Below are 23,349 nucleotides of genomic sequence, written 5' to 3' on the forward strand. Positions count from 1 at the left end.
AGAAAATAGTGAAACAACATGCAAAGGTGAAAACAAGGAAAAAATTAAGGCATCTGAGTAGTATGTGAAGCAAAATGATAAAAGCGATAAACTTCAACCTCAAAATTTCACAAGAAGTAAAGGAAAGTATACATTTTAAAATAACATAATAAAGATATAAAATTTACTACTAACATTACAGGGAAAAGGAATAAAGAATGAACCAAAGGAAAAAGGAAACTAAGTAACATAATACGAAGCAAATTATCACAACTCAACGGGCGAGAGAAATAGAAAATAAATTAAACTTCGGAATTCCATAAAAGAGTAAAGTCAAGTATATATTTTAATATCTTAGTATTCTTTTGATCAATTCCTTCGCATGATTAGTAATCTACCTAAAACAAAGAACAAAGAAAAAGGAAAGTATGTTCTTTTGATATTATGCTTCATACGTTTAAGGTAAGTTTAATATTCCTTTTATGTGATGTATTCGCATGATCAGCCATTACTCGAAATAAAAGAATAAAGGAAACCATATATTAGGTTATAATAATGATGTTTTTTACTTTCTCGAAAGAACATAACCATATTAATTTTAGAGTGCTTTCATAACACTAACTATGCTATTACAAAATATAGTAGAGTGCCTTCATAAAACGTGCAGGTGATAAAAGCAAGATAAAAAAAATAAGAATAAAGGTCAACCTAAAACATCCCTCCCAAGATTGGGAGCGCCCTGTAAATGTTAAGGAAAGAAATAAGTTCAGCTTGATAAAGTGAAATCAATTATGATTGAGAAATTGATTTACAGGGAGATCATCTTCAGCATCATTAGGACGTTGTTCCTTAGAAGCATCCCGGTCATGAGAAGAACTATCTTTTTTCACAGAAGTACCCGTAAGAGCATACGATTTATCCAAGGGATTGATAGGATCAGCAGTGAATATGTCATCATCAGTTTCTTCGTCATCTTCGCCACCATCTTAGGCATCAGTCCCAATAGCTTCATCCCCATGCTTGTCATCATCAGATATTGGGTCGAATTCAAGAATTTCACGAGGCAGGCCATGCCGGTTGCAAATTTTATCAACGAACTTCTGTTTGGAAATGTTGGCGTTTCGCTGATCCATTTTGGCGATCTTCTTGGTATCTTTATCCATTTTCTACAGATCCTCGTTGGTCTCATTCAAATACTCCTTCAAAGACTTAATCTCTTGAATATGCCCTTCCTTTTGGCGAGAAATATGGATAATTTGGTTTTTCAAGGAGTTCTCAGATTCTGCGAAAAGGAACGAAGACAAAGTAAGAATAAGTTAATAGCGAGACAGGAAGAACAAAATATGAAACGTTGGTAATCTAATGACTACCTTACTTTTGAAGGATAGTGGACTTAAGGGTTTGTCCAATGTCCTCATATAAACTGTTAAGTCTAGAAACTTCAAGATTCGCATCTTTAAGACAACTATACCCTTCGGAAATAGGTTCAACCTTATTCTCTTTCTGATGAGATATCACTTGCTTCTTATTATGACAAGGTTTCAATGTTCCCTAGTTCTAACGAGAGGTTGTAATCTATTAATATCGGCGAGGTGCATGCTTATCCAAACGATAAAGGAGAAATTTAACTTCTTATTCCATCCGGGCCTTATCAACTTTCAAATCATGAACTTCACCTAGAGCCTTTCGTATGCTGACTTCGGTTTTATCCTTTCTATTTATTATCCTATCATTATCCTTATTCAGTTGCTCAACATAACCTTTAGACTGAGAGTAGATATTTCTCAAAGTTTCAAGCTTTCCATTGCTACGTCTAAGTTCAATCTTCAAATCTTAGTTTTTATCATGAAGAGTACCTATATGATGTTCAACCTGCCTATATTATCGTTCCAAATCATATCTCTCATTCTGAAGGCAAACATTCAATTCATCAGCATTGTTACTATAAATAGTTAATTGATCCACTTGCGAATGAAGAGATTCAATTTTTTTTCTTTAAGAATCTCATTCTCAGTTCCTAAACTATCTACCTGGCTCGTTAGGCTCAAATTTTCAGCTTGAATATTTTCAATCTTGTAGTTAATCTCGCTAGCTTCCATTTATCGTTTCATACATAGAACTTGATGAAGAATACAATAAGGATATGACACTAAAAGAAAAATTAAATTAAAGAAGTAAAGACAATAGAACAATAAATCTTACGCAAATTAAGTTCAACGTCCTTCTTCTCAATCTTGCCACACACTTCTTGTAACATCCCGAGTTCCGGACCACGGTCAAACCCAAATGGAGATCCGAACTCGGAGTGACTTACACATGAGCATAAGACACAATTTCGATTAATCAATAATGTATATTTTCAACTAAAAAGATCACCACTCAAGTATTATTTTCACTAGATCATCTAATTAAGATTTCAAAATATGACTCCATAATGTTAATAACATTTCAACAAGTCATCCATTTAGGATTCAACATATCTATTCACAACACCATTAATGTTTACAATCTAGAAATCAACCAATGAGTTCACAACAACAATAAGGTTTCTAAAAAATCACAAAATTCAGATTTTAACACATGTGTTCATAACACCAATAATGTTTTCATACAATTCATTCAATTAGATTTCACACATGATTTCATAATACCAATTATGTTTCCAATAAATCATTTAATTTATATTTCAATAAATGATTCACAAATCAATATATTCACCAACAAACCATGAGTTTACAGCACTATTAATGTTTCATACAAATACTTCAATTCATATCTCGATGTTTGAGTTCAATAGACCAATGAGGTTTCCACAAATCATTCAATAGAGTTTTCAACATACAATTGAAAAATTAATATTGTCATCACACAATCCATGAGTTTACAATACCAAACTAATTCTCAACAAGTCATCCATCAATGTTCAACACATATACTCACGTACTAATATAGTCACAGAAAAACCATGAGTTCACGTACGAAAACCTTGGTTCGTACACCCACCTATCGTTTATCGGCACATACAACCTCCATCGATAGTCAGAACAAAATTTCCCATGGGGATCATACCCATTTTCTCTCTGGGATCATTACCCGTTTCTTTCACGGTACAAAAACTTTGGTTCGTACATCCACCTATCGTTTACCGGCACAGACAGCCGCAATCGATGGTCGGGAAACACAAGTTCCCATGGGGATCATGACTCATTTAACTCTCGGGGATCATTACCCGTTGTTAGTAGGAAACATATTTTATATAACGGTAAAACATGAACTCATTTTATTTTATAAATCATTTTCACAAGCAATCATGGCTTAACAACATGAATTTCTTTCAAGCATTTATGCAAACAAGCTAACTACAGACATTTTACATCATACATATCAGTGTGAATGCTATATTTGATCTTCCTAAAATTTTAGTAAAATTTGCATAATTCAATAAACAATCAGTTATCCAAATTTCACAGCAAACCAACGGCTCAATCAACTTATAATGATTTTATATAAGCATTCTAAAAACCGGGAATATTACATGTCATTACCAAACAATTCATTTTAAATTCTTAACCGTCTGAAATTGAATCAATAAAAATCAAAATGATAGATAAATCAGAAATATACAACTTTTGTTCTTTGATCTAATCATTTTAGTATCATGTAAGTTACCTAAGATATCCAAAACTATGACCAAAGCAAAACTGAGCAGAATTTCAGAAACTATCATCCGGCTTCATACAAATATTCGACGGTGAATTTACGGTGGATTAACTTAAAATTTTAACCATATATATCCAATCATGTTATCTATCAATATTTAGAGGCTGATCATCAACCGGATGCACAAAACTACACGTATAATTTTCAGAAACCTAATGATATGAGAATTTAAATCAAGTATATATAACAATAAAAGCCAAAGAGAAATGGGATTTAACATTCCACCTCTCAATTGCTACAAACTCTTGACTTTTCTTAATCCTTCTTCTCTAAAAAATCTCTAGCTCCATCTCTTTCTTGTTCTTCCCAGCCTTTTGTTTTCTAACTTGTAAAATCTATTTTCTAAATTATTTTCTTTATCTTTTTATTTTCCCTTAATTTTATTTATGATTGATTATTATATTTCCACCCTAACTGGTATCCTTTCTATTTCAATCTACCCACCTAGGCTAAGATTAAGGAACAACAACCTAATCCACAAAGTTAATTAATCCGGATATAACCCGACCCGAAACAGTAGCTAAAAATACAGGGTATTACATTCTACCACCCTTAAAAGAACTTTCGTCCCAAATTTAGGATATACTTATCATATCAAAATTCCAAATACAATTCAATCTAACACACAATTACAATTTACATGAATCACACAAAAATAATAATACAACTAATACATGAAATAAGCAATATACCAATCAAATCAAACAAGTGTGCGTATCAACATACAACAATATTTTATATATGGTCTCATTCAATATCTAAAGCCTAGAGCTCTGATACCAACTTGTAAGACCCCGAGTTCCGGACTAGGGTCAACCCCAAATGGAGATCTGAACTCGAGGTGACATACAACATGAGCATAAGACACAATTTTGGTTAATCAATAATGTATATTTTCAACCAACAAGATCACCACCCAAATATTATTTTCACTATATCATCTAATTAACATTTCAAAATAGGACACCAAAATAGGACTCCATAAAGTATTATTTTCACTAGATCATCTGAGTACATTTTTTTTTAATCTCTTATTTACATTGAAGTTGCGATTGATAGATTGACGTGGTTGCGGTACAAGTCTTTATAAAGCAGAAGAGAAAATGGATAAATGGTATGTATCGCCCTTTCTCACATGACAAGTGTTCATATTGAGTAATTTATCAGGATATATGTATTACATATTTTTATTTGGCACCCATTTTGGCAACCAAATTAGTGTAATCTTCATATACTTCAACTAAGTTAGTAATATTTACGCTCTTTCTTTAATTTCAGAAACACAAAGTGTAATGCCCCGACCCTCCACCGATACGAACCCCACTTAGACACTTCGACTATCCAGCAGTGTGGGGTTTTCAATGGGCATCGGTGCAGTAGCCCAACAAAAACTTCCCGGGAGGTCACTCATCCATAGTTCGCTCAAGTGTATCCATCAGGCCTCAATGATAATTAGGAAAGGATAAACCATTACTTATATTTCATTCAACCAACCATTTCCGAATATCGGAATATTATACAAAGGTTGTTAATTGATCCAAAGGAACTTTTGCAATCGAAATTAAGGTTGAATATTGCCTTTTTGAAGAGAACTCACGAATCATCAACTGATAAAAGAAGAATTAAAGAAAATTAGGTGAAGAAAAAGAAAAAGATTGAAATTTATATGAATAAGAAAAATAGAACATGATCGATATTTAGATCAAAAAATTAAAGAATCTTGCATTTATTTGTATGGTACCATAGTTGTATTGAAAGATTCTTTCATTACACTAAACAAAATTACAACTGACATTATATATAGTCAGTAATAAGACCGTAAACCAAGAAGGTAAAGAAAAATTTAGCCAACAACAGTCAACTATCAAAGCAAAATACGACACAAGACAAACACACATGTGAAATAAATTTACTACAAGATTGTGTTCATTTATGAAGAAGTTTCATGAAGAGTTTTACAAGAGGTAATTTTGGAGAAACTCAATTAATAATAAAAAATGAGAATTATGAGATAGAAAACTATAAATAAATAGCTAGATCAAATCTGATCCTGACGGTCATTTGTTAGTTTATGTAGCATGCCTTAATTTTATAGATGTCGGTTATCAAAATTATAAACTTATAATGAGTCAATTCGACATTTTGTAATTCATATGAGATTTTTATTACATATGTGCTGGGAGTATACATTTCTCAAACTTCAAGTGGTATTACTATTTATTTTTATGTTTTACACCCAGATTCGGCTGGCAATTGCTTGTGTTGTTAACTTCAGGATAAAAAAAAAGTAAAAAATCACAAGTTATTTGGTTATCTTTTTAAACAAAAAAGGCCACTCTTAAAAATAATTGCAACCACGAATATTTTTATTGAAATGAAATCATAATTCATATATATTATTGAAACACAATCACTAATTGCAGCCACAAACATTTTATTTAAATCAAATCAAATTCACATACACTAATTGAAAAGTCTTGTCGTCTTATCCAATAATATATTAGTACATGAAAATTAAGGTGTGAACCAGCACCGTGAATTCGAAAGTTGTAGGCCATTCTTATTTATTAAGAAACTCTTCAAAGCTTGAATAGTGCAGTTAGGGCTGATTCTCCATCAAGACCCTTTCCATAATGGGCCGTAAGGTATTCGCATATTGTTGTTTCTCGATATTTAGGACGGTCGGTCTCTGTAAGCAACTCTTTTATAGGTCCATACTTCCTTGTTGATGGTTCAAGATGAGTGCCGTTAAAGAAACACGCGACTGACATTCGGGGTTTCTCGAGGTTGCATATGACCCGGTGCTCCACACTCTTGAGTCGATCATTGGTTATAAGCTGCATCAAAAGGAAAAAAAAATTAATCAAATGGAGATATACTAGTAACTTGATTAAACATTTAAACGTTCAAAAAACAATATTGTCATAGAATGAAATACTTGCCTGAAAAAGATCACCAATGTTTACAATTAGAGCGCCATGTACAGGAGGGATATCAACCCATTGATTCTTATGAAGTACTTGAAGACCACTAATGTGGTTATCCGGCAACAGTATAGTAAGAAAATCTGCATCAGTATGTTTTTGTATCCCAAAAGTGAGTTCTGGCTGGGGACACTCCGGATAGTAATGGCAAAGAAAATCCCAACCTTTAGCAAATTCCATGTCCTTGAGATAGTTTTGCTTCAATCCCAGGCCCTCAGAGATTAACTCCAACAATTCCAAACATAATTTTTCCATCTGAACCGAGTACTCTGTTATTGTTTCCCTAAGAGAAAATACACAATAATTTCTTTATGATTTTGTCTTTTATAAATATCTACTCATTATAGATGTATCAAAACAATATTTACACATGAACCTCTTCAAAATAGGAGTTTATCCACAATTTAAAAATTATAAATTATTATACAATAAAAAATATTTTTTTCTTTTTAATGTTTACTAAATTTATTATTTTCCAAAATTCAAATAAAATAAATTAGTCATATTAGGTTAATTAGGTCAGGTATTGTTAACAAAAAATAATTGTTTATGACTGTATCATGTCTATTTTCAAATAGAAAAGATGCGAGGTAAAAAATATCAATAAGCAAATTAGTTTATCCTTCTCTTTTATCAGTCTGTGTGATATAATATTTTTATGCATAAATAGATTTTCTCAAAAAAAATTGTGTTTTGAGAAAATATATATAAACATTAACTAAAGCTTGTATTTTGAAATGTAAATAAATTATATAAATAGTTTATTTACCTATAAAAAAAGAACAATTGGGCCATAAAAGTCAATAGCAGTGCTACATTGGATGGGGTTTGAGTTCTCCCATCCTATCCGAAGACTAGCAGTGACAGATTTTTATGCTGAATAAGTTTCAGGGTTATGTCACACGGAACAACCCGCGAGACCCGGTTCTCGATAAGGATATCATTTTCGAAAAACTAATAAAAAAATATGGACATTAAGTATATTTTATAATAGGAAGGTAAACAATTAAACCATTTAACTAAAAAAAAATCCAAAATTCGTATAATGTTGATTGTAAATACGGTATTACATCGAAAAGTGGGTAAATATCCATTTAGAAGAAAGGGAGAGGATCCAAAGACATGATTAGAATCACATTATCTTAATATTTTGGCGTCATTTGTTTTTATAAAACCCAAATTGCAACAACTTTGAAGATAAATTTTTGAAGCTCTACCTTGATGTTAAAAATGAGTGCATCCCTTTATGCAAAACCACTTTAATTTCAACTTTTATTATTAAACAAATGATTTTTAAAGTGGTAGATTGTGGTCATATACATCAACATTCAATTTTTTGGTAGCATTGTAGAGATTCATAAGACGAATATGCAATCAAAAAATTAGCCTATCCCTACCATTTTTTTTCCTCTAAATGACGCCAAAGTATAAAATAATATTCTAACTTTTATTAACGAATTAAAATATTACTTTAATAATGTGCAGTAATAATTTACCTTATAAAAACTGGAATTTCTTCCGGTTTGGGGGGTACTGGAGCCATGCGACAGTAGTAAGTGTCCCTCCAGGTTGTAGCTGGTGCTTGGAAAAGATCGAAGTTACTTACATAACTAGATTTTTTATCACGATTACGTGTGTATAAGGAAGCTCTAGCCTCAGCCGGTTGCTCATGAACCATGCGTGCTTTTTCCAGCATTTCATCCATAAGATTTTTGGGAACTCCATGGTTCACTATTTGAAAGAAACCATACTTCTCACATGAGCTTATGACTTGATCAATGATCATCTTGCGCTTCCGATCATCACCTTTTTTAATGTCTCCAAGGTCGATAATAGGGATGCTAAATTCTTTTGATGATTCAGAATATGAATCCAAATTCTTATTGATGTCAGCATCATCCGTTGGTGGGAAAATAAAGATCTTTGGGATCTTTTTGATTCCTGAATCAACCAATCCTCTCACCCCAATTTTGGTTTCATCAAAAGACTTCAATTCTTTCATTCGATCATAATTATTATTCTGATTGTCACCATTTGAGTCCACCATCATTTGGGTTTTCTCCATTGTATTGTTGAGAAAATTTGTAAAAAAAACCTTAAACTGAACACTCACTTGATCCTCTCTAGCCTTAAGAAATCAAACAAATTTCTACTCGTAATGCAAATATTTATAAAACTCTCAAGATTGTCAAAAACATTGTATCTATAATCTCTTCCAAACCATCTTTTATAGCTAAGGTAATTAAACCTAATTAATGACAAAAATCTTTTGATTAATAAGAAAATCTTGTAGCTAATCAAATAATTAAAATCCTCCACTACTGTTAAAAAAATGACATAAGATAAATACCAAAATCTATAGACTTAATTAGAGAATCCTAAGTTGGAAAATGTTTTTGAAAATCAACATGAAAAAATATTCCGCTACACTAATTTACTTAAGTTGACACAATTTACTATATAAAATCGGATACTAGTTTTTAATGCAAAGATGGATGTTGGAATGTTTATATGAAATAATAATTTACTGGATGATAAAGAATTTTGCATGCCATATTCGACAAACTTATCCTTCAACCTACAACAAATTAATTATTAAGTTATCATGCTTCACCAACGCGGTAGGTTTGTGTGTCTTTTGTCAAAATTAATGTAGGTACAGAAATTATCCTCGCCACGTGTAGATCTACGAAAGTAGGGCATCCATGGTCATAATTCGTCAGGGATATTATTACCAAAGACCGAGATAAAGCATTTATTAGAATGATAGAATGGTCAAATCAACTGTCATCAAACGAAACAGAATCTTTAATAGAAATAGAGTTACAAAGCAGCAGTTACGAGTAAAAGAAAGTTATGGAATATCAGTAATGAAATGAATATAATGAAGAAGGAATGAAGAGATTGGAAATGATAAAGCGAAGAACATGAGTCGTCAAGATTCACGAGCGAAAGAGATAAAGCAAAGTCAATCAATATCCATCAAAGATAAATTGTTGAGCAAGAAATATGGACAGTTGTACAGACAAGGAGTGGGAGTTGTCGCTGAAATAATAGTAGCCAATATAATAAATATTGGGGTAGCAAAGTAAAATGGGAAGTCACGTGAATTGTGTGAACATTAGCGAAGTGAAGATTGAGTTATACTCCACTACACTGAATGTCTATATAAAGAGACCTTGGGATCTTGAAAGGGATTGAGTAATTTTGTAATCAAATGATCCATATTGAGAGTGTTCTTGAGAAAGTCAAAGTTAGGGTTTGGGCAATAAACTTAGAAAATAAATACATTCATTGAATAAACTTTCACTTTCTTTCTTATGATTATAATCATGACTTAGATTTATTATAATTCATATCATTTGGGTGTACTATTGGATTTTCATTAGTTACATTTTGGCGCTAGAATACAACTTGGAGAAGTAAGAGGGTTTACCTTCACCTGAAAGTTAATACCAACATGGTTTGAGATTTGTTCTTAAATTTTGATTTCATAAATTTTCTTGAAGTTCTAATTTCTTTGTTTCTTCAACTTTGGTTTAATACATCCAATCCATTCTTTTATCTTATAAAGTTATCCAACGTGCATTAATCAACTATATTTGTGAGTTTTAGATTTTCCTTCTTATATTAATCGTCAAATCGAGAATACTTTAAGAATTTTATCAGGATTTAAATGTTGAATCTGATACTTTGTTTTCATATTATAGTGTTGAAAGTTAAGAAAATAAGATTTTAAATATTATTTGATATTTTTCACTGATTATCAAAATTTTACTTATTATCTGTGGTGTTACGATTTTCAGTTGTCATAACTCAGTGAGTTAGTCAGTTATAAGTGAAAGTATTTTTATTTACAACGTCATTAGGAAACAACACTTGGAGGAACTAATGGCTAGAGAAGCATGAGGAATCCAGCAAGAGTTGGAACCAACGGAGAATAAACTTATTGAAGAAACACGGAGTAGAAGATTAAAAATTGGAGAAACTCATAAATGGGAGGAAGGAGAAGATAAAATTAACTTCATATCAGTCTAGATAGTAACGAAGCAAGTAGAAGATACGATCAATATCACGAAGAATAAAATAATGGTGGATAGCGGATTAGTAACGAAAAAGAAGAAATAAATAACGAAGAAAATATGACGGTCGAGCGGTTATGAGAAAGACTTCGTCAGGAAAGGAGAAGAAAGAGAGATATGGTAGAGGAAAGAATAAAACTTGCAAGACAAAATGCAACTCTGATGCATGAGAACAACCAACTCAGGAGAAATAGATCCAACAGTAGAGGTAGGAATCCATCGAGAACTGGGGATCATGAATTGAGGAGAGGTAAAAATTCATCGAGAAGAGGACAATTGTATTCTAGGAAAAGTGATGAGGAAGATGAACGAAGACGAACAAGTACACATAGGGAGGACACTGAAGAACGATATATTCAAATAGAAATGGAAGCGAGTAAAAAGGATATGAAAAAAGAGGAGCAACGAGTTGATAAGTGCATAATTCGCATGATTTTAGTGTTGATTTCATGCTTATTTTAGTTAGATTTCATGCATATTATCCTTGTATTACTCTTTTTTTTCCATTTTTTTTATTAGGTGAATCATTCAAAGTCAATAGAAATTTATGCAAAATAGCTAAAAAAAGTGAAGTTCTCCAAGGATCCAAGTTTTTAGAGCTAAAATAAGTGGAAGAAATGCAACGAAAAGGAGAAAAGAACGTTGAAAACACAAGAAATACTATTAAATCATCCAAATTAAGGATTTAATATCACCATCTTGAATAGAATTCAATTATGAAGTGAACCTAAAAAGAATGAGGTCATTCCGAGTTCGGGTGAAGAAGTTACGGCAAAAACAGTCGAGACGAAAAACGGTAATCTACAGCACAACTTCCGGTATTGCGAAAGAAATACCGACAGTAGCCATATTTCGGACATAAAAGGTGTATTTTAGACCCCCACAATTGGTGTTGCTTTGGGTAATTCGATAATATATGCCGACTGAGATAAACCTATTGGTCTATTTGACATATTTTGACTTCCAACAAGAAAACTTGGTCCTAAATGGATTCTAAGACCTAGATATCATGATTACTGTATAAGAAGACTTCTATAACATTAAGAAGGGATATCTTGGAACATAACTTTGCAATTTTGGAAGAGAAGAACAACAACGAAGATAGGGTTTCAGCATATTTCTTATCAATCGTAATGATATCTCTTTACTCTTCTATTATGTATAACATGGATGATCCTACACCCATGAGTAGCTAAACCCGTACTTGATTGAGGATGAATTATAAGTTCTAGACTTGATTTGAATTAATATATGCATCTATTTTGAGTTTTTCATATGATTATCACTTGATTCTACTTTGATGAATGTTTATGATTGATTAATTTATTGCTCTAGGTAGCCAACTATAGTAGTTTATTAATTGATTTATTTCTAGTAAAGGGTTAGGATATCCATGTAATTGTTGAGTAATCCATACAGAAGTAGAAAATGTAAGACCTTGCATAGGAATTCTTTGGAGAAATCCCGTGTAGAACAACATTAAAAAGTGTACCTTGCGCTAAGAGTCTAACTACTAAGATTAACCTAAGTCATAGCAACATAAAACATTCGACCAAGTCACACCTTGAGTGCGCTACTACTTGGTGACTTGGACGAATAGAATTTGATATTCGAGCGCTTCAGTATCCAGTGATCAAAGGACTTTAGGGGAGCACTTCTCTAGTTGTTATTCCACGGTTGATGATAATATATGATTAGTGACGAATTAATGAATATATTAACTCGTTGATGGTTTAGTAACGAAGAAAGATACCTCAATAATCTCTCTCCATATTTGCTTGAAACTCAATTTCAATTGCTTTATCTACTTTGTTTACGATATAAAACAAAAACCCCCATTTGTGACCTTTTTGACAACTAAACTCCCTGTTATTCGTGGGAACGAACTTGACTTTCATTATGTTACTTGTTAATTGAGTGAAAAAAAGATCACTAATTTGATTGCACCCACGACACACATCATATTTTGGATCCGCTACCGGGGATGAAAAGGATTTTGTAATACAAGAGTTTTTGCAAGGTTTGACTAATTCTTTGCATATTAATTCTCCTCGTTTACCTCAACTAGGCTTAGATATATGTGCTTCAGAATTTTTATTGGATTACTTTGCTTCTAAATATCTACCATTGGAAATACTTAATTCTCACGCTGTGCAAGTTCACCAAGACGAATCCATAGAATTTCCCAAATTATATGTTCTCTATACACTTCCAGGCGTAAAAAAAACTAAGTGTGGGGGAAACTTCTATCGAGTGATAGCATTACTATTATTATTAATTGCTACTATCGTTGTGAAACTATTGTTTGCATCGCAGATTATTTTTTGGGTGGATCCTCAAATTTTCGTACTGTTGGTATTTGGGGAGGCTCAACGAGATAAAGTGGAGGTAGACTCCCTTGAGTTTCTATATTTACTCCCTTTGAAGGAGTACTTTGGAGAATGCCAAGTCGGTCTAAGGACGTTAAACAAAGTGCTACCTGGGAGGCAACCCAACGGTTTTTTATTTCTATCTCTATCTTTTGTTGTTGTTTTTTTTTAATTTTTTAATATCATATTTTAATTTCCCACCTTATTTTATTTAGGATGAGTCAATTACATTAAAGATAATGTAAAGCTTAAGTATGGGGGAGTGTTTGAGTCCTTTTCATATAGAATTTTTTAACCTTTTTGAGTCGATTTTTTCAAAATCTTGTACATATTTGTATAAAACCTCCAATTTGCAGATATTTTAGACTCACTATCATAGTTCTATGTATGTTTACATAAGGAATTTTACTGAAATAATGGAACTTAAAAGTGCTAGAGAATACTACACATTAGGCGTTGTTAATCTTTGCGAGAAGTAATTTACTGTTTGTGGCTCAACTTAACCATGCCGGTAGAAAATGAGGAGCATGGGAAGTGCATTATTAGAGTTGCTAATCAATCATTAGTAGAGACTACCTATATATCTACATCAAAAGAGGCACCAGACCTTTAATTCTTTGTAACTGACTAAAAATATTTATTTTGAGTATGTGTCACCGTACGTCAATTACGGGTAGAAAGGTGAGCTATTCAACTTCACGCCATTTGCAAAACTATTTTTGATCTCTTGAGTGCTAATTTTTTCAATCATGAGGGTGACGTCTATAGATGAAAACCACCTTATTGTAGTATAATTTGCAGTTAGCACCATTCTCTGTCTCTCTCTCGCGCCAACAACTATTCCATAGAAACACCACTATCCAAAACCAAAACCAGGGCCTTTAGATCCGAAAAAAGTTTAGGGTAGGCCAGGGACTATGTCGTAAAGAATCATCCCTTAAATGTGTGGCAAAAAAGTTTTACGCCGGCCCGCCTGCCTAGATGCAACTTACCTGAGGGCAAGAGTAGTCCTTGACACATTCCGTGACTTGTTCGTTTTCAGTACAAAGGGTGTAGCAGTCATCACTTCAATGGGAATATGAATTTGCGACCGTTATGGTGATGTATCCACATATTCCATGTCCCGGCTACAGGTTTACGGGGGTGATTCCCCCTTCACAATCTTGCGAGATGCAGAGCTACGGGAGGAGTCCCCCTAAAAAAATTCTTCTATGGAGGTTTACATGTTCAAGGTTTAAATAGTCCTGCTAAAAAACAAAAGAAAGGAAAGATTCAAAAGTAATAGGGTCAGCTCACGTACCTCGTGTACATACCTCATTCATATGGATCGTTGCTTTCCACGCGGTTCTGTCGAGCGCCATCTCTCTCTCCAAGCCTCGATCAGTCAAATACCGTATAATCAGTTCATCCCAGAACATTTTCGGTCGTCCTCTACGCTTCATTCTACCTTCAGGCCGCGTGATGCGTCCTAAGAAAACTGGGGCATTAGGTGGTCTTCGTTGGAGATGCAAGAACCAACGTAACCGATGTTGTTAGAGTATATCCTTCATTGGTGATACACCAAGTTTACCACTTACATACTCATTTCCGATTTTATCATGCCTTGTATGCCCACATCCCCACCTTAGCATCCTCATTTCCTTTGCATGGAGCTCTCTGATGTGCGGGTTAAGTCGCCCAACGTTCCGCTCCATACAACATCGAGGGTCGGATTGTTGTTTTGTAGAACTTTCCTTTCATCTTAGCTGGGACCTTACGATCACACATGGCTCCCGTCACCAGTCTACATTTTCCCATCCTGAATAGATTCTATGTCGAATGTCCTCGCCTATGTCCCCATCACTATGAATCATAGATCTCAGATATCGAAAGGATTCTTTTCTTGGTATAATATGTCCGTCTAGAAACAGTTCTCCATCCTTCACCCCGAATTCGTCAAAATCATATCTCGGATACTCAGTCTTGGTTCTACTAAGTGAAGCCTTTCGATTCCATAGTCTGGCGCCACCACTGAAGATTATCCTCTACCTCTTGCTTTGACTCCCCAATAAGTGCCACATCATACGCGAAGAGCATAAAACAAGGGATATCCCTATGGATATCCTTCGTGACTTGATCCATTACTAGCGCAAATAAGTACAGACTCAAGGCCGACCCTTAGTGTAGTACGATCTTGACAGGAAAGTCATTCGAGACACCGTAGCATGTCCGGACCCCTGTGACAGCTGTTTCATACATATCCTTGATTAGGGATATAAATTTAGGTGGTACCCTCTTCTGTTCGAGTGCCCATCACATTACCTGTCGTGGGACCGTGTCATAGGCCTTCTCAAGGTCAATAAATACCATATGAAGGTTTCGCATTTGTTCTCGATAGTGCTCCATAAGTTGTCTAACCAAGGAAATCGCTTCAGTGATGGATCTCCCTGGCATAAACCCAAATTTATTCTTCGTAACACTAGATTTCCCTCGGAGACGACGATCGATGATGTGTTCCAAGAGTTTTATTGTATGGCTCATAAGTTTGATGCCCCTGAAGTTAGTAAAATTCTGGATATCCCCTTTATTATTAAAGATCGGGACGATGACACTTCTTCGTCACTCATTGGGCATCCGGTTTGAACGATAGATAATATTGAAGAGATTGGTCAACCAAGTAATCCCTTCATCTTCCAGTCACTTCCACACCTCAATCGGGATGGTATCAGGTCCCAGTGCCTTCCCTCGTTTAGTTCTTTTCAGGTCCTCTTTTACTTCACTTTCGAGGATCGCGAGAATGTCTTTATCTTGCAGGTCCATGGGTTCACTAGATACCACCAGGTTAAATGTTGGGTTATTGTCGTCCGCGTTTAAAAGATGTTCGAAATAATGCTTCAAACATAACTTTATCTCCGCATCTTCTACTTAAACACGACCATCAGCATCCTAAATGCACTTGACCTGGATAAGGTCTCAGATTTTCTTTTCCCGTAACCGAGCAATCCTGTAAATCCCCTTCTCACCCTCTTGTGTGCCTAGTTTTCGGTAAAAGTCTTCATATGCCCTACATTTTTCCTCTGACGTCATTCACTTTGCGTGTTGTTTGGCAACCTTATAGTTCCGGATGTTTTCTTCGCCTTCGAGGGCCTGAAATTCCTTGAAGCAATCTTTCTTGTCCTTAATATCCTGCTGTACCTCTGGAGACCACGACCAGGTGTCTTTCGGATCACGTTTTACATTGTATATAAATTCTCCCAGCACTTCCACAGCTAGTTGCCGGATCCTACTAGCAGTTTCTTTCCACATGTGTTCTGCTTCCCCATCCTCATAGAGCACGCCTTCAGAGAGTGTCTTATTTTTGAAGGCCCATGTGGTATCTTCCTTGAGGTTCCACCACCTATTTATTGGTGGGTTTGTAGTTATTTTCCGATCGCATCATGCCTGGTGTATTCGATTTGTGCTGTATCTTGAGTGCACTTATAGGTAGCTAGGTGTCTCATCCAATGAACAACTTTTCACTCCTGGGTACACCACTTTCCATGCCATATAGTACTTCCCAAAATTTAAGCTTGACGTCCTCGGTAGACCGTTCATGGGGTGCATACGCACTGATAACGTTCAGAAACACATTTCCCAGCAAAATTCGCACGAGGATCAATCTGTCTCCTCGTCTACGGACTTCTACGACTTTATCCGCCAATATTTTGTTTATTAGGATGCCAACACCATTTTTCTCATTGGTGAATCCCTAGAACCAGATCCTGGAGCCTGTGCCTTCTACTTCTCGGACCTTCTCACCCTTCCATCTGGTTTACTAGACGCATCTTATGTCACCTTGTCTTTTGCGTGCCACTTCAGTCAGTTCCCTAAGTCTCATCGTTAAGGATACAACAGTCCAGGTACCTAAACAAATCCTGGTCTTCGCTACTATCTTCCTTTCCCCTCACAAAATTTCAGGTACCATCATCATAGAAACACATTATCATCATCAAAAAAAGAGCTACATCAAAATATACAAGGAAAGTTGAAGACGTTTGAGGTTTACAAGCAACAGTACAAGGAAGAGAAAATTTCATATCTAAGTAAAGCAACACACAAGGAGCATATTTTTACATACATGTTGAATACTTACACATAAGGGGTGGAATTCTATATTCAAGTTGAAGATTTATTTACAATAGCGAAGAAAATATAAAGATGAGAGTTATTGAAGTTTATGATACAAAGAAAATACAAGTTGTGAAGATCAAAGTCGTAAAGTAATTATTTCATGGATATGTTAATTTTAATTTTGTTATTGTTTTTGTAATTTCAATCTAATGAGTTCAAAAAAAAATTGAAAAGAAAAAAATATACAAAAAGATTTGCATTTAGGTTGTTATTTGTTCAATAAATCCATGAGAAAGAAAAATCTATAAAGAAGTTTCAAGAAACATGGAACTTGAGGAAAAGAGTATAAATTTTCAAAGTTCTACAAATTTCAAGAGTTTATCATCAACCGTTAAATACCGAAGACCAAGAAGATGAAGAAGACGAGCCAAAGAAAGACGTTTCTAATGGATGCGGTGAGAGTGGTGTTATCATTACTGCCGATCGGATGTGAAGGTGAGTGAGTACTCCCATCCTTGCTATAGTGGTTGATTTCCTTTCTTAGATATCATCAGAAAATATCTTTTAGTTCCCACGACTTTGTGGGGTCTCCAGAAATAATTTGGAAGGATTCCTTCCCACCATTCAACGTGTGCGGGATTTCTCTCTTAATTCCATCATGTACACATGTGTGTGACTAAAAAAAATGGTCTTTTGAGTGCAATTATTATAAAACCTTATAAGTGAGGCAGGATTCGAGGCGAAATGCTTATTGGTCGCTCTCAAACACGCATTTCTTTCAATATGGCATAGGTTGACCGGTCACACTTTCTTCGATTAATGGCATTTTACATGTTAATTTTTTCTTGAACTTCTGACTTCTTGACAATAGGTTGATAACCCTTGTGTCCTCATAGCTCTTTGGATGCTTGGGAATATGGAATGCATAGAAATTATAGTGTGGGTATGCCTCTTATAAGCCCTTAAGGGACTATAACTCGTCCAATAGGGCCACCTATGGGTTTAAAGGCATGTTGCATTAGCTAAGTGCATCCGTTTTTTCAAAGAAAGAGAGTTGTTGTATTTGTTTAGGTAGTTTTCTCAAGGACTAGGAAAATCCAAGTATGGGGGAATTCGATAAGTGCATAGTTCACATGATTTTAGTGTTAATTTCATGCTTGTTTTGGTTAGATTTCTTGCATATTATCCTTGTATTACTCTTGTTTTACATTTTATTTGTTTTTATTAGGTGAAACATCCAAAGTCAAAGGAAATTTCTATAAAATGGCTATAAAGTAAATTTCTCCAAGGATCCAAATGTTCGGAGCCAAAATAAGTGGAAGAAATGCAACGGAAAAGGAGCAAAGAACGCCGAAAACACAAAAAGGACTACAATACCAAGTTAAACTCATCCAAATTCAGGATTTATTATCACAATCTTAAATATAATTCAATTACGAAGTTAACAACGAAAGAATGAGGTCATTCCGAGTTTGGACGAAGAAGTTACGGTCAAAATAGTCAAGACGAAAAACAGTAATCTACAACACAACTTTCGGTATTGCTAAAGAAATACCGACAGTAGCCATATTTCGAACAGAAAAGGTGTATTTTAGACCCCCACAATCGTTATTTGGTTAAGGAATTATACAATGCCGTTTGAGACAAACCTATTGGGTCCCTTTTGATGTATTTTGACTTCCAAATCAAGGAAACTTGGTCCCGGATGGATTCTAAGACCTAGATATCATGAGTATTATATAAGAAGACTTCTATAAAATTAAAATAAGGGATATCTTGGAACATAACTTTGCAATCTTGGAGGAGAATAACAATAACGAAGCTAGGGTTTCGGCGCGGTTCTTATCAATCGTAACTACATATCTTTACTCTTTTATTGTGTATAACATGGATGATCCTACATCCATGAGTAGCTAAACCCATACTTGATTGGGGATGAATTCTAAGTTCTAGACTTGATTTGAATTAATATATGCATCTATTTTGAGTTTTTCATATGATTATCGTTTACTTCTAATTTGACAAATGTTTATGATTGATTAATTGATTTCTCTGGTGGACAACTATAGTAGTTTATTGATTTATTTATTTATAGTAAAGGGTTAGGATATCCGTGTAATTGTTGAATAATCCATACACAAGTAGAAAACGTCAGACCTTGCAGAGGGATTATGTGTAGCAATCGCGTGTAGAACAACATTAAAAAGTGGACCTTGCGCTAAGAGTCTAATTACTAAGATTAACCTAAGTCATAAAACATAAAGCATTCGATCAAGTTACACCTTGACTGTATTACTATTTGGTGGCTTGGACGAATAAAATCTGATATTCGAGCGTTTCGGTATCCAGCGACCAAAGGACTTTATGGGATAACAGTGCTCTAGTTGTTATTCCACGGTTGATGATAATCTATTATTAATAACGAATTGATGAATATATTAATTCATTGACTGTTTAGTAACTGTTTGTGGGTGAAAACTGTTTCTGCTGGTTTTGGTAATTTTGGATGTGTGGATGAGAAACGAATCTAAACCCTAAACAATGCACTGCACGGGAGTACTTTTGATTCGAGAGATCAATCTGTACAATCCTGGACTAAACCAAGAAATGGTTGTTCCAGGCTTGCTTCGGTCACAAAATGAAGCAGAAGGGTTGGTCTTAGGGAGAAAAGCAAAGAAGGTGTTGAGACTAGAATAGTTAATTCTTAAGGTTTGGTTGTTTTATGACTTGTATCAGAATTTGGAACTGGCTTGCAGAATGAAAGCTATCAGTTCTTTGGTGATTTCTGGATACTGTGTTGTTCTCTGACCCAAACTTGTTGTTTGGTGGAAATAGGTGAAACCTATTTATACAAGTCATAATTAAACGTACCATGGAAGAGTGGCGTAACATGTAACCGTCAAAAACCGTGCTTCCATGATGAAGGAAGTGGATCCATCTACACCCATTACTTCTTGCCGCCACTAACTGTCCCGCTTCCTAACACTTTCTTATAATGGGCATATTGCACGCCGTACGTTGTAAACCGCCATACCAATACCCTGATGAGTATCCCCCAGTTTGTGACATGTTTGATGTCTCCAGTGTTTTCGTGGAAAACATGTAGCAGTTTGCTACGTGTGGCAAGTCAAAATCAAGATACTTGCCGCGGGAAAATAGCATGTGGTGCTATTAGGCTTATCTCGGCTGGTCGCGTAAAACTTGCCACAAGCCTGTCAGTTTGGTGGCGAACTTGGACGGCCGAGATTACATCCCGTGAGGAAAGGTAGCCATCGATTATGGCCACACCCTGTTGATGCCTGTCAATGGCATAGTGGAGCTTTTAGCGCATGCCAGTGGCACTGCAACATGGCTGGCATAGTTCGTGCATGCCAGCGGCACGGTGGTGCGAGTAGCGCCTGGCGTAGCCATGGTCGCTAGATTTTGGCACATTAGTGTTAAGACTCAAATGTGGTGTGGCAACATCAGTTCCAGTCGTCACATCAATCCCAATGCTATATGGAATATTATTTGCCTTTATTGGCATAGCAGCTTTGCCTAAATTAGGGTTTGGCATGCCGAAACCCTAATTAGCGTATATGGCATGCGGCATATGGCCGTGGCACAACGACGTTTCATGTAAACGGTGTCAGATCCATCCCAAAAGAACCATATCCATGTCGTTATGTGAAAATGACCACATGAGTCAATATTTCCACGAGTGGCATGCTGTGACGCCTTTATTAGGGTGTCCACGGCTCGTGGCATGTTGTGGGCCCGGAGTGGCATAGTTGTGCCACGACTAGAAGTTAGGGTTTCATCCACCGCCACTAGAGCATGGTCGTGCTTCTGGATAGGATATCCAAATTGAAGTATGTTGCGGCGTTGGCCACGAACAGAAAGTGGGTTGGCACGTAGGTGCTCTTTTTATGGCGCGTTGGCACGTTTAGCGTGCTACTGCGGCGAGGTGGCACATTTGGCATGTGTGTTTGGCATGCACGTTTGGCATGTTTTGGTATGCATCTTTGGAATATGTGCTTGGCATGCTCTTTTGGCATATTGGCGCGGCTTTGGGAAGCCAATTTGGCATGGCGACCTCTTGACGCAATTTCCACCTCTTTTAATGTTTTGGCAGGTTTAGGGCAACCTGATTGGTCAATAAAGGTAGGGGTCGGCCAAGCATGGGCGTGGATTCCCTTTTGGTGCGTGTGGCTTCCCTTTTGGTGCGAGTGGCATGTTTAATGCGACTTTATTGGTCGATAAAGGAATAAGGGTCGGTTGGGCAGCATGGGGCGTGGCCAAGTGACGCCGGCTGGTCTATAGCACGACCATGTTGTTTCTCCTTCTCTGCGGCTCAGTTATTCTTTACTTTCTGATTTTGGGCAAGACTCTGCCCCTACTAATCAGCGGCGGATCAATTGCTTAGTTCCTTAAGCATAATTTCGACCAACGAGGCCTAATATATTGCGTAGGGCGCAAAACCCTAATTTTTGCAAATTAGTCAGATTCATGAATTTTGTGAATTATCACAAAATTGATTGAAATCTATGTGTTGACACAGAATTCTTTATTTGCAAAGAGCAGTATGCTTCCTAATTGAGTATTTCGTATAAGGACCTTAACCTTGATACTTGGAAATTTGTGCTACTCTGCTGCGGGTGAACACAAATCCGTCATGCCATACCAATATTAAGGGTTCTGCCGGGGAACATAACACAGGAAAAGTACTCATAGGTTCTTACATTAACGAATAATATAAGCAAGGTGTTTAAATTTATAGAGTATATGGGTTTTTTGCTACATGCGCCAGTCTGGATAAATTTCATGCAAATATATTGAACGGCTCAATAAATGCGCCAGTGGAGAGATTGACACCCGTCACTTTTACATGGCTCTGTTTCTTTGCAGAGTGACGGAACATTAGATGCAAGGTTATACAAATTTAACCCTGACCTAAAAACCACCATCAACATTAAGTCCCCTGCTTAGCCCGTAACAGTGGCATTGTTGCGGGGTAAGCATGAGATGGTGACAGACAAGGATAAAATCAAATTGGAAAGTCATTAAGAGATTGCCAGGAAAATTTGAATGACCTTTGGCAGAAGGCATGAGGAATATGTGATCCTTGTATTGGCGACTTTGCGTAATTTCGACTTGGACATAGGGTGCTGGCATTGGCGCTGGAATTATGGCTACTGATCGGCAATTATGGCGATGCAACTTGGTCCGTGGATGGGTGGATGATGCTAGCTGTCTAGGTCAAGGAACGTATGGAGATGGCGCTTGGATTCAGTCCTTGGAATGGTGGAAACTGGCTTCAGTCCTCGGAATGGTGGAAACTGGCTTCTGTCCGTGGAATGGTGGAAACTGGCTTCAGTCCATGGAATGGTGGAAACCGGTAACTTTGGCTATCAAACAGTGAGGGTGGATCCGGCTACGTCGCATAATGGTCAGAGATAGCGCGGCTTTGACCATGGAGTGCTGGAGCCATGGCGCCGCTTGCTAGGCTGTGGAGCGGGCGGAGATGGCGCTGCTTTGAGCAGTGAAGGCGGCACTCCTTTGGCTAGGTCACGAAATGGCAGGGAGAACGTGGATGGCTCTGGTTCGTGAATCGTGCGAAGATTGCGCTGTTTTCCCGGCTGTGGAGCGTGCGGAGATTGCGTTTCTTTGAGCGGTGAAGATAGGGCTCCTTCGGCTAGGTCACAGAATGGCAGGGAGAGCGCCTAGCTAGCTTTGCGAGCCCAGATGCCTTGTTCTGTGCATGTCCCGAAATAGGAAACCTTCTTCTACTCAAACTCCAAAATACAATGTATACAAAAATTCGTTGCCCGCCCTTTTATTTTTGTATCATTGGCTTTATCTCTGTAGCAGAAAGCTTCTTTCCATCAGTAGTCCAGGTGAGCCAATTATCCTGTATAGACGAGTATCTAATCCAGCTGATATCCCGCGTTCTGAGCCTTAATACACAGTTGGCAACAGAGTTTTTTTTTTTTAGGTTTCACAAATCTGCTTAATATAAGAGGCAATCCTGAACCTTTCTTTCATACAGATCATCATAGAATTGCGTTCATCCTCTTCACAGGTACCGTCTCATGTCTCTTCTCAAAGTTCTCCATTTTGTCTTCTTCATCGTGTAGATTGCCGATG

At 36.1% G+C, this 23,349-nt stretch overlaps 1 protein-coding gene, 1 long non-coding RNA gene and 1 pseudogene across 2 annotated transcripts; all 3 read right to left on the reverse strand.

Annotated features, from left to right (window-relative positions):
- Positions 1–591: 591 nt before the first annotated feature.
- On the reverse strand, positions 592–3,991 carry LOC113277954. Its single transcript, XR_003325237.1, has 3 exons — positions 3,649–3,991; positions 2,182–2,288; positions 592–1,261 (listed from the first exon to the last, which is right to left on the reverse strand). It is a non-coding gene; the product is annotated as an uncharacterized LOC113277954 (long non-coding RNA).
- Positions 3,992–6,096: 2,105 nt separating this feature from the next.
- LOC113277955 (1-aminocyclopropane-1-carboxylate oxidase homolog 2-like) lies at positions 6,097–8,863 on the reverse strand. The gene is made up of 3 exons (XM_026526912.1): positions 8,180–8,863; positions 6,642–6,966; positions 6,097–6,536 (listed from the first exon to the last, which is right to left on the reverse strand). The coding sequence occupies exons 1-3, from the start codon at positions 8,746–8,748 to the stop codon at positions 6,279–6,281; spliced, it is 1,152 nt and encodes a 383-aa protein (XP_026382697.1). The 5' UTR covers positions 8,749–8,863; the 3' UTR covers positions 6,097–6,278.
- Positions 8,864–13,971: 5,108 nt separating this feature from the next.
- On the reverse strand, positions 13,972–15,747 carry LOC113279828 (annotated as a pseudogene).
- Between the last annotated feature and the right edge of the window lie 7,602 nt (positions 15,748–23,349).

This window comes from Papaver somniferum, chromosome 5, assembly GCF_003573695.1.
Source record: "Papaver somniferum cultivar HN1 chromosome 5, ASM357369v1, whole genome shotgun sequence".
NCBI lineage: Eukaryota > Viridiplantae > Streptophyta > Magnoliopsida > Ranunculales > Papaveraceae > Papaver > Papaver somniferum.